Genomic DNA, 12,511 nt, shown 5'->3' with positions numbered 1-12,511 from the left:
ACCTCTAAAGAAAGCAGACGCCCCTAAAGAAAGCAGACGCAACTAAAAGAAAGCAGATGCCCCTAAAAGAAAGCAGATGGCCCTAAAAGAAAGCAGATGGCCCTAAAAGAAAGCAGACACCTCTAAAGAAAGCAGACGCCCCTAAAGAAAGCAGACGCCCCTAAAAGAAAGCAGACGCCTCTAAAGAAAGCAGACGCCCCTAAAAGAAAGCAGACACCTCTAAAAAAAGCAGACGCCCCTAAAAGAAAGCAGACGCCTCTAAAGAAAGCAGACACCTCTAAAGAAAGCAGACGCCCCTAAAAGAAAGCAGACACCTCTAAAGAAAGCAGACGCCCCTAAAAGAAAGCAGACACCTCTAAAGAAAGCAGATGCCCCTAAAAGAAAGCAGACACCTCTAAAGAAAGCAGACGCCCCTAAAAGAAAGCAGATGCCCCTAAAAGAAAGCAGATGGCCCTAAAAGAAAGCAGACACCTCTAAAGAAAGCAGACGCCCCTAAAGAAAGCAGACGCCCCTAAAAGAAAGCAGACGCCTCTAAAGAAAGCAGACGCCCCAAAAAGAAAGCAGACACCTCTAAAGAAAGCAGACGCCCCTAAAAGAAAGCAGACGCCTCTAAAGAAAGCAGACGCCCCTAAAAGAAAGCAGACGCCTCTAAAGAAAGCAGACGCCCCTAAAGAAAGCAGACGCCCCTAAAAGAAAGCAGACACCTCTAAAGAAAGCAGACACCTCTAAAGAAAGCAGACGCCCCTAAAAGAAAGCAGACACCTCTAAAGAAAGCAGACGCCCCTAAAAGAAAGCAGACACCTCTAAAGAAAGCAGATGCCCCTAAAAGAAAGCAGACACCTCTAAAGAAAGCAGACGCCCCTAAAAGAAAGCAGACGCCCCTAAAAGAAAGCAGATGCCCCTAAAAGAAAGCAGACACCTCTAAAGAAAGCAGACGCCTCTAAAGAAAGCAGACGCCCCTAAAAGAAAGCAGACACCTCTAAAGAAAGCAGACGCCTCTAAAGAAAGCAGACGCCCCTAAAAGAAAGCAGATGCCCCTAAAAGAAAGCAGATGCCCCTTAAAGAAAGCAGACACCTCTAAAGAAAGCAGACGCCTCTAAAGAAAGCAGACGCCCCTAAAAGAAAGCAGACGCCCATAAAAGAAAGCAGATGCCCCTTAAAGAAAGCAGATGCCCCTAAAAGAAAGCAGATGCCCCTAAAAGAAAACAGACGCCCCTAAAAGAAAGCAGATGCCCCTAAAAGAAAGCAGACGCCCATAAAAGAAAGCAGATGCCCCTAAAAGAAAGCAGATGCCCCTAAAAGAAAACAGACGCCCCTAAAAGAAAGCAGACACCTCTAAAGAAAACAGACACCTCTAAAGAAAACAGACACCTCTAAAGAGAGCAGACGCCCCTAAAGAAAACAGACGCAACTAAAAGAAAGCAGACGCCCCTAAAAGAAAGCAGATGCCCCTAAAAGAAAGCAGATGCCCCTAAAAGAAAGCAGATGCCCCTAAAGAAAGCAGACGCCTCTAAAGAAAGCAGACGCCTCTAAAGAAAACAGACGCCCCTAAAAGAAAGCAGATGCCCCTAAAAGAAAGCAGACGCCCCTAAAAGAAAGCAGACGCCTCTAAAGAAAACAGACGCCCCTAAAAGAAAGCAGATGCCCCTAAAAGAAAGCAGACGCCCCTAAAAGAAAGCAGACACCTCTAAAGAAAGCAGACACCTCTAAAGAAAGCAGACGCCTCTAAAGAAAGCAGATGCCCCTAAAAGAAAGCAGACGCCCCTAAAAGAAAGCAGACACCTCTAAAGAAAGCAGATGCCCCTAAAAGAAAGCAGACACCTCTAAAGAAAGCAGACGCCCCTAAAAGAAAGCAGATGCCCCTAAAAGAAAGCAGACACCTCTAAAGAAAGCAGACGCCTCTAAAGAAAGCAGACGCCCCTAAAAGAAAGCAGACGCCCATAAAAGAAAGCAGATGTCCCTAAAAGAAAGCAGATGCCCCTAAAAGAAAGCAGATGCCCCTAAAAGAAAACAGACGCCCCTAAAAGAAAGCAGATGCCCCTAAAAGAAAACAGACGCCCCTAAAAGAAAGCAGACGCCCCTAAAAGAAAGCAGACGCCCATAAAAGAAAGCAGATGCCCCTAAAAGAAAGCAGATGCCCCTAAAAGAAAGCAGATGCCCCTAAAAGAAAACAGACGCCCCTAAAAGAAAGCAGACACCTCTAAAGAAAACAGACACCTCTAAAGAAAACAGACACCTCTAAAGAGAGCAGACGCCCCTAAAGAAAACAGACGCAACTAAAAGAAAGCAGACGTCCCTAAAAGAAAGCAGATGCCCCTAAAAGAAAGCAGACGCCCCTAAAGAAAGCAGACGCCTCTAAAGAAAGCAGACGCCTCTAAAGAAAACAGACGCCCCTAAAAGAAAGCAGATGCCCCTAAAAGAAAGCAGACGCCCCTAAAAGAAAGCAGACGCCTCTAAAGAAAACAGACGCCCCTAAAAGAAAGCAGATGCCCCTAAAAGAAAGCAGACGCCCCTAAAAGAAAGCAGACACCTCTAAAGAAAGCAGACGCCTCTAAAGAAAGCAGATGCCCCTAAAAGAAAGCAGACGCCCCTAAAAGAAAGCAGACACCTCTAAAGAAAGCAGACGCCCCTAAAAGAAAGCAGACACCTCTAAAGAAAGCAGATGCCCCTAAAAGAAAGCAGACACCTCTAAAGAAAGCAGACGCCCCTAAAAGAAAGCAGACGCCCCTAAAAGAAAGCAGATGCCCCTAAAAGAAAGCAGACACCTCTAAAGAAAGCAGACGCCTCTAAAGAAAGCAGACGCCCCTAAAAGAAAGCAGACACCTCTAAAGAAAGCAGACGCCTCTAAAGAAAGCAGACGCCCCTAAAAGAAAGCAGACGCCCATAAAAGAAAGCAGATGCCCCTAAAAGAAAGCAGATGCCCCTAAAAGAAAGCAGATGCCCCTAAAAGAAAACAGACGCCCCTAAAAGAAAGCAGATGCCCCTAAAAGAAAACAGACGCCCCTAAAAGAAAGCAGACGCCCCTAAAAGAAAGCAGACGCCCATAAAAGAAAGCAGATGCCCCTAAAAGAAAGCAGATGCCCCTAAAAGAAAGCAGATGCCCCTAAAAGAAAACAGACGCCCCTAAAAGAAAGCAGACGCCTCTAAAGAAAACAGACACCTCTAAAGAAAACAGACACCTCTAAAGAGAGCAGACTCCCCTAAAGAAAACAGACGCAACTAAAAGAAAGCAGACGCCCCTAAAAGAAAGCAGACGCCCCTAAAAGAAAGCAGATGCCCCTAAAAGAAAGCAGATGCCCCTAAAAGAAAGCAGACGCCCCTAAAGAAAGCAGACGCCTCTAAAGAAAGCAGACGCCTCTAAAGAAAACAGACGCCCCTAAAAGAAAGCAGATGCCCCTAAAAGAAAGCAGACGCCCCTAAAAGAAAGCAGACGCCCCTAAAGAAAGCAGACGCCTCTAAAGAAAGCAGACACCTCTAAAGAAAGCAGACGCCCCTAAAAGAAAGCAGACGCCTCTAAAGAAAACAGACGCCCCTAAAAGAAAGCAGATGCCCCTAAAAGAAAGCAGACGCCCCTAAAAGAAAGCAGACGCCCCTAAAGAAAGCAGACGCCTCTAAAGAAAGCAGACACCTCTAAAGAAAGCAGACGCCCCTAAAAGAAAGCAGATGCCCCTAAAAGAAAGCAGACGCCCCTAAAAGAAAGCAGACACCTCTAAAGAAAGCAGACGCCTCTAAAGAAAGCAGACACCTCTAAAGAAAGCAGACGCCCCTAAAAGAAAGCAGACGCCTCTAAAGAAAGCAGACGCCTCTAAAGAAAGCAGACGCCTCTAAAGAAAGCAGACGCCTCTAAAAGAAAGCAGACGCCTCTAAAGAAAGCAGACGCCCCTAAAAGAAAGCAGACGCCTCTAAAGAAAGCAGACGCCTCTAAAAGAAAGCAGACGCCTCTAAAGAAAACAGACGCCTCTAAAGAAAGCAGACACCCCTAAAAGAAAGCAGATGCCCCTAAAAGAAAGCAGACGCCTCTAAAGAAAGCAGACGCCTCTAAAGAAAGCAGACGCCTCTAAAGAAAACAGACGCCTCTAAGGCTTCTTTCACACTTCCGTTTTTACAATCTGCACACGATCTGTTAAAATGTTGAAATGACGGATCCTGTGCAGATTGTAAAAAACAGGTGCGCTGGGCCCGTTTTTCTGACGGACCCGTCGAGGCTATGTGCACCTATTGTGTATGCGTCTTCGCAGTGGTTTTCCGCTGCAAAAACGCATACACAACACAACCCAGGTTAAAAAAAATTAAAAATCACAATATTCTCACCTTCCGGCATCCCGCGCAGTGTTTCCGATGCTCGTGATGCTCCCGGCAGTTGGCGTTCCCTGTAATGCCTTGCGTGCAATGACCTCTGATGACGTAGCGGTCTCGCGAGAATGCAACGTCATCGGGTCATTTCGCAATGCATTACTGGGAACGCCAACTGCCGGGAGCATCGGTGACGCTGCGCGGGACTCCGGAAGGTGAGAATATTGCGATTTTTTTTTTTTTTTTTTTAACATTATATCTTGTTACTATTGATGCTACATAGGCAGCATCAATAGTAAAAAGAGAGAGCGAGAGAATTTCCCTGACGGGAAATTCTTCCACGCATGCTCAGTTTGAAAAGATGGGATCCGTTGCTGGATTCCTGCTTTTGACAGTCAGCGACGGATCCTGCGCCCATAGGCTTCCATTATAGCCAACGACGGGCAGTGCAGGATGCGTCACTGAGCGACTTTCCGACGTGCAGCAAAAACATTTCTCTGTGTGTTGTCTCCTCCGACGGACAGCAGTTTTCCGATGGATCCAGTTCACGACGGATGAAACGGAAGGCCATCCGTCACAATCCGTCACTACTACAAGTCTATGGGAAAAAAACAAGATCCAGCAGAAAAATTTGCAGGATCCTGTTTTTCAAAAATCGACGGATTTCGACAGGAGCTCAAAGACGGAAGTGTGAAAGAGGCCTAAAAGAAAGCAGACACGGTATTACAGGGAAGCAATCTCCATGGAGAACCTGATCTAGCAGGGGCGACAAGGAGGTTCCTGAGCTCTGCATGTGGCATGGTTTCCAGTAACTAGAGGTTAAAGGGACGGTGCAGTCCAAGATTAGAAGACCATGGCAGCTTTCTTCAAGAACAGCGCCACTACTGTCTGCAGGTTGTGTGTGGTACCACCTACAAAAAAACAGGAGTATTACAGTCCGAAATAAAATAATGTCATCGTTTATTGGTACAAATATATATAAAAAATGTAAAAGAATCAAACAGGCAGAAACCAGACAGGGCATCTCCAACAAATCAGACAGTCCACCATCAAAGTGACACATCTGTATTCATGCCGGAAAATACCACCGTGATACAACTCAATAAAATAATTTGTACAATTTATGGAGCGAATCCTATAGTGATTTAATATCTCCTAATGATTCACCCTTAAAAAGAGGCGCAGGCGCAACACGAAAACATGCGCATGAATCCATCACAGCAACACTAATAACACAGACGTCTCCAAAGAAGTAAGAAGTAAACTGGTATAAATGGTGGAAAATATCCTACAAAATATTCTATCTCACAACAGCCGTTAGTTACAAGACTGTATAAGTTATAAAAAGATATAGAATCGCACGTAATGAAATATATACAGTAGAATGTAAAGTTTGGGCACCCCTGGTCAAAACTACTGTTATTGTGAACAGTTAAGCAAGTTGAAGATGAAACGATCTCTAATAGGGCTAAAGTTACAGATGACACATTTCCTCTGTACTTTAGGTAAAAAATATATATTTTCATCTTTTGCATATTAAAAATTACAAAAAGGAAAATGGGCCAATGCAAATGTTTGGGCACCCTGCAAGGTTAGTACCTAGTAGCGCCCCTTTTGAAGAGTCTTTCATTTCCTGTGTGAGGGATTTTCATTCATTCTTGCTTGGACAATTCCTCCAGTTCTGTGAGATTCCTGTGATGTCTTGCTTTCTCTGCTATTTTGAGGTCTAGCTACAGATTTTCAATGATGTTCAGGTCAGGGGACTGTGAGGGCCATTGTAAAACCTTCATCTTGCTTCTTTTGAGGTCACCTATTGCGGATTGTGACATGTGTTGAGGATCATTATCCATTTGTAGAAGCCATCCTCTTCCTCTTTTCACCTTCAACCTTTTTACAGATTGTGTTATGTTTGCATCAAATTTCATTGAATCTATTCTTCCCTCTTCTCGTGAAGTATCCCCTGTGCCATTGGCTGCAACACAACCCCAAAACATGATTGATCCCACCCCCTTCTTAATGGTTGTCGAGATGTTATTTTCCTGAAATTCTGTGCCCTTTTTTCTCCACACATATCTGTGAACATTGTGGCCACATGGATTTATTTTACGTCATCGGTCCACAGGAGTTGTTTCCAAAATGCATCAGGCTTTTTTAGATGTTCTTTTGCATACTTCTGATGCAGAATTCTATGGTGAGGATGCAGGAGAGACTTTCTTCTATTGATTCTTCCATGAAGGCCATATTTGTGCAGGTGTCTCTGACCTGTAGAACAAATGTACCACAACTTCAGAGTCTGCAAAATCTTTCTGAAGGTCTTTTGCAGTAAAGCAGGGGTTCTGATTTGCCTCTCTAGCAATCCTACGAGCACCTCTCACTGAAATTTTGCTTGGTCTTCCAGACCTTATCTTGAACTCCAATGTTCCTGGTAACGGCCATTTCTTAATTACATTTTGAACTGAGGAAAAGACAACTTGAAAACGCTTTGCTATCTACTTATAACCTTCTCCTGCTTTGTGGGCCTCCACCATTTTCATTTTCAGAGTGCGAGGCAGCTGCTTAGAAGAACCCATGGCTGCTGTTTTTTGGCACATGGTTAGAGTCTTGTGACTAATCACTGTTGTGAGATTGACCTCACTTTGTAGGATATTTTCCACCATTTAAACCAGTTTACTTGTAACTTCACTGGAGACGTCTGTGATATTAGCATTGATGTGGTGCATTTAGGGGCGGGTTTGTGTGTTGCGCCTGCACCTCTTTTTGACGGTGAATCATTAGGAGATATTAAATCGCTATAGGATTCGCTCCATAAATTGAAAAAATGATTTGTCCCCTGTGACGAGTTGTATCAGGGCTCTGTGTCCGACACAAATACAGATATCTCACTTTGAAGGCAGACTTTCTTAGAGGCTTCCTGTGTGGTTCCTACTAGAGATGAGCGAGTCTAAACTATAAAGTTCAGGGTTCTTACTGGACACCTATTGAGAAATTTTCCAGCTCCAGAGTTCGGCTCACCATTGATTTTTATGGAGTTCGGGTACAGTTCCGGTACCTTGACCAAACTTTGAACTAAACCCAACAAACCTGAACTTCCTCGGCTCCGCTGTCCCTAGTTTTTGCTCCTCCCTAGTTCGCCATTAATCCCTGGTTCCCACTCGTCCCTAGTTCCCGCTCATCCCTAGTTCCTGCTCATCTCTAGTTCACTCTCGTCCCTGGTTCCTGCTCATCCCTAGTTCCCGCTCGTCCCTAGTCCCCGCTCAACCCTAGTTCCCGCTTGTCTCTAGTTCTCGCTCATCTCTAGTTCCCGCTTGTCCCTAGTTCCTGCTCGTCCCTGATTCCCGCCCGTCCGATTCCCGCTCATCTCTAGTTCCCTCTCGTCCCTGGTTCCCACTTGTCCCTAGTTCCCGCTCGTCTCTAGTTCCCGCTAGTCTCTAGTTCCCGCTAGTCTCTAGTTCTCGCTCATCCCTAGTTTCCGGTCTTCTCTAGTTCCCGCTTGTCCCTAGTTACTGCTCGCCTCTAGTTCCCGCTCATCTCTAGTTTCTGCTCGTCTCTAGTTCTCGCTTGTCCCTAGTTCCCGCTCTTCCCTAGTTCCCGCTCATCCCTAGTTCACTCTCCTCCCTGGTTCCTGCTTGTCCCTAGTTCACGCTAGTCCCTAGTTCCCGCTCATCCCTAGTTCCCGCTCGTCTCTAGTTCCCGCTCATCCCTAGTTCACTCTCCTCCCTGGTTCCTGCTTGTCCTTAGTTCACGCTAGTCCCTAGTTCCCGCTCATCCCTAGTTCCCGCTCGTCTCTAGTTCCCGCTTGTCTCTAGTTCCCACTCGTGCCTGATTCCCTCGCGTCCCTGATTCCCGCTCATCTCTAGTTCCCTCTCGTCCCTGGTTCCCGCTTGGCTCTAGTTCCCGCTCGTCCCTGATTCCCGTCCGTACCTGATTCCCGCTCATCTCTAGTTCCCTCTCGTCTCTAGTTCTCGCTCGTCTCTAGTTCCCGCTCGTCTCTAGTTCCCGCTCGTCTCTAGTTCCCGCTCGTCTCTAGTTCCCGCTCGTCTCTAGTTCTCGCTCGTCTCTAGTTCTCGCTCATCTCTAGTTCTCGCTCGTCCCTAGTTCCCGCTCGTCTCTAGTTCTCGCTTGTCCCTAGTTCCCGCTCGTCCCTAGTACCCGCTCATCCCTAGTACCCGCTCGTCCCTAGTACCCGCTCGTCCCTAGTACCCGCTCGTCCCTAGTTCCCACCTCTGTTTGACTTTCTCCTTTTTATCTGATTTTAAACAAACATTTATTCTATATATTTGTAGCAATAAAAAATGACATTATGTTATTTGGAGCTGTTCCTCCTGTTTTTTTGTAGGTGGTAAAAGCGACAGAAGTAATAATATTTTTGCAAAAAATATTGAAACATTTCAAGGAGTTTTTTTTTTTGCCAAAACTCTGGTGAAGACTCCTTGATGAATTGGGGCTGGTGTTCTCGTTCCTCACCTTATTGTAGTTTTCTGCTTGCTGTCAGTGAGTGGGAACATTCTTGTTTATACGCAATGTCTTACAATCCAGTCCACAGCTGCACAATCCTCTGTGACTGAGGAGCCTCACCTGCACTGATACATTGTGACGAGCTATCGGGAGAAAGATGTGCTGGAGTATAAGGGTAAAGGTACCGTCACACTAGGCGATATCGCCAGCAATCCGTGACGTTGCAGCGACCTGGATGGCGATATCGCTGTATTTGACACGCAGCAGCGATCTGGATCCCGCTGTGAAATTGCTGGTCGCTGCTAGAAGGTCTGCACATTATTTGGTCGCTAGGTCGCCGTGTATCGCCGTGTTTGACAGCAAAAGCGACGATACCAGCGATATTTTACACTGGTAACCAGGGTAAACATCGGGTTACTAAGCGCAGGGCCGCGCTTAGTAACCCGATGTTTACCCTGGTTACCAGCGTAAAAGTTAAAAAAACAAACAGTACATACTCACCTGCGCGTCCCCCAGCCTCTGCTTCCTGACACTAAAGCGCCGGCCCTAAACTGAAAGTGAAAGCAACAGCGGTGACGTCACCGCTCTGCTGTTAGGGCCGGAGCTCAGTCAGCGTCAGGATGCAGAGGCTGGGGGACGCGCAGGTGAGTATGTACTGTTTGTTTTTTTACTTTTACGCTGGTAACCAGGGTAAACATCGGGTTACTAAGCGCGGCCCTGCGCTTAGCAACCCGATGTTTACCCTGGTTACCCGGGGACCTCGGCATCGCTGGTCGCTGGAGAGCGGTCTGTGTGACAGCTCTCCAGCGACCACACAGCGACGCTGCAGCGATCGGCATTGCTGTCGCTATCGCTGCAGCGTCGCTTAATGTGACGGTACCCTAAGTCTCCACGTTCAGGATTGCATCAGGATTTGGTCAGGATTTTCCATCAGTTTTTGTAAGCCAAAACCAGGAGTGGGTGATAAATGCAGAAGTGGAGCATATGTTTCTATTATACTTTTCCTCTGATTATTCCACTCCTGGTTTTGGCTTACAAATCCTGATGCAATCCTGAACGTGGAGACTTACCCTAATACTCTGTGCCCCCTGGTGCTGTGCATCGTGGGTAATGCAGCTGGTGGTATATCCCCCACAATGCACCATAGTCTGTACAGAGAATGAGCCAGCAGGGGGCGCAACAGGGTTCTGTAACCTACAAATTGAAAAAAAGAAATCAGAATTGTGCAGCTTTGGATGTGACTGGAGTATAAGACATGATTCTAAGTATTTATACCACAACTAATCAGAGCTAGGGATGCAGCTTTGGCAGTGACTGGAGCACAGGACATGATTTCTGATGCACGATGTGTAGATATGATCTGTGCGATGATGAATATATTTATTAATGCTGTTTTCCCGCCATTCCCAGGGACCGATCCCAACAAGCACTACATCTCCATCTACCGGAGCCTGGCGGCGCTGTGGATCATCTTCGGCCTGGCGTGGCTCGCCATGGTCTTTAATCTGGCAGCAGGGACAGTGGAGAAGTTGATCCACCTAAGGATACACAAAACTCACGTCATGGCGGAGGAGGCGGCGGTGCAGAAGACGGAGGAGCGGAGCGTCCAGCGAAGAGTCGAGATCTAGGGTCTCCGGAGGACAAATATGGAGGCTCGGGACCAGATCTCCATGTACAGAACCAGCCTGGGGTGTGGGTCGTAGGGAAAGGACTGCCCAGCGATGACATCATTACTGCGCCATATTTGATGACATCATCACTGCACCATATTCTATTACATCATCACTGCACCATACTCAATGACCTCATCACTGCGCCATATTCTATGACATCATCCCTGTACCATATTCGATCACATCATCACTGCACCATATTTGATGACAACATCACTGCACCATATTCTATGACATCATCACTGCACCATATCCGATGACATCATCACTGCACCATATCCGATGACATCATCCCTGTACCATACTCAATGACCTCATCACTGCGCCATATTCTATGACATCATCCCTGTACCATATTCGATCACATCATCACTGCGCCATACTTGATGACATCATCACTGCACCATATCCGATGACATCACACATACATAAGCTGCATACACTGTGGATGCGGAGTCTTTGTCGCTGTGTAGGTGGATGAACATGTGCCCACCCCCAACGGACTACATCATCACTGCGCCATATTTATTGACATTATCACTGCGCCATACTCGATGACATCATCACTGCGCCATATTCGATGACATCATCACTGCACCATATTCGATGACATCACACCATACAGAAGCTGCATACACTGTGGATGCGGAGTCTTTGTCGCTGTGTAGGTGGATGGACATGTGCCCACCCCCATGGACTACATCACCTATTATCACACCAATGGGACGAGCAGAAGCACCCTCTGCATATTCTGCCGCCCGATCCTGGGCTGTAGATGGCGACTAAGGGGTTAAAGCTTGGGGCCCCGAATGACATTAATAGACCAGATATTGGGCAATCATCTCTTAAAGGGACGCTGTCATCAGATGAACGCTCAACAAGAGGTCACAGTGACGCCCACCTATGATGCCCCCGAGGCGCCCGTAGATGTATGACTATATAATATGAGCCTATGGGGCGCTCAGGAAGGTGCGGACAATATTGGAGATGTTTGGGGGAGAAACAAGCTAATTAGGGATCTGTGGACCCTCGGATCCTACAATGATATTATAAGATTACTTTTTTCAGGGTAGATCCGTCCTCTAGAGGGCGCTGCTCCAACTGAGGATACAAAAGTCCCCGATTTTAGATAAAATCCTAAAAAATAAATTCTTATATTCGAGATACAGAAATGCGCAAAAAATGCTCGTACTTTACTGTCAGAGGAGAAAAGCCGTCCTCGTTATATTCAGGGACTCACAGCTGCAGGTTTGTTACAGTGTATCCAGTCTGCACAATCCTCTGTGATCCCAACATCAGCAGCACAAATCTCGCTCGTCTGCACCGACACATTGTAACGCCCCCGCTGCTGTGTGCACAGGACCACATGCCATAGGGTTGTCACTGCCATTGTAAAAATGTCTCAGGACAGAGAAGCTCACAGAGGATTATCTATGCTGGATACAATTGTAACAAACCTTCAGCTGTGAGAAGTATTAGACATGCAGCCTCCTCATAGAATGAAGAGTAGATCCATTCACTGACAACAAGCAGAGATTGTGAATGAAAAGGGGGAAGAACAACGGCAACATTAAGGAAGCTGCAGAACTGACACCATATGATCTGGGCGACTATGAACAGACCACCATAGGATGAGGCGGGGGTCTCGCTCCTTGTCTATAGATCTGTAGAGACCCATTAACTCATATGAACCTCGCGCCACCTGTTACCTGTGCGGGGCGGGTGGGAAGGGGTTAAACAGGAGCAGCCACAGCTAAATGGAAAGGTAAAGCAATCTGCTGCCAGATAAGAGGGAGGCAAATATTACTGCACGTCTGCCAATCCATCATGTCCGCAGCGCAATATTTGTCTCCTCGCACATTCACTGCAAGTATACTTCCTGCACTCATCGCCCCCGCACCATTAATAAGGTGACCCTAAGAGGGGGTGACACCGGGCTACTCAGGTTCCCCGAAAAGAGGTAATGCCGAGGACTCAGGTACCCCAAGAGGAGACGACACCGGAGGACTCAGGTACCCTGAGAGGAGGCGACGCCATGTGACTCAGGTACCCTGAGAGGAGGCAACGCAGGGTGACTCAGGTACCCTGAG

The 12,511-nt window shown here is 46.8% G+C and overlaps 1 protein-coding gene across 1 annotated transcript in view; it reads left to right on the top strand.

Annotated features, from left to right (window-relative positions):
- Positions 1 to 10,598, top strand: part of KCNK16 (potassium two pore domain channel subfamily K member 16) — a 33,757-nt gene extending 23,159 nt beyond the window's left edge. Inside the window, exon 5 of the mRNA XM_077282047.1 lies at positions 10,159 to 10,598. Within this exon, the coding sequence (XP_077138162.1) occupies positions 10,159 to 10,376 (218 nt within the window). The 3' untranslated portion in view covers positions 10,377 to 10,598. The remainder of the gene's footprint in view (positions 1 to 10,158) is intronic.
- The last annotated feature ends 1,913 nt before the right edge of the window (positions 10,599 to 12,511 follow it).

This window comes from Ranitomeya variabilis, chromosome 2 (assembly GCF_051348905.1).
Source record: "Ranitomeya variabilis isolate aRanVar5 chromosome 2, aRanVar5.hap1, whole genome shotgun sequence".
In the NCBI taxonomy this organism is placed as follows: domain Eukaryota; kingdom Metazoa; phylum Chordata; class Amphibia; order Anura; family Dendrobatidae; genus Ranitomeya; species Ranitomeya variabilis.
Note: the sequence above shows the minus strand (reverse complement) of the source record. Positions and strands in the feature narration are given on the sequence as shown.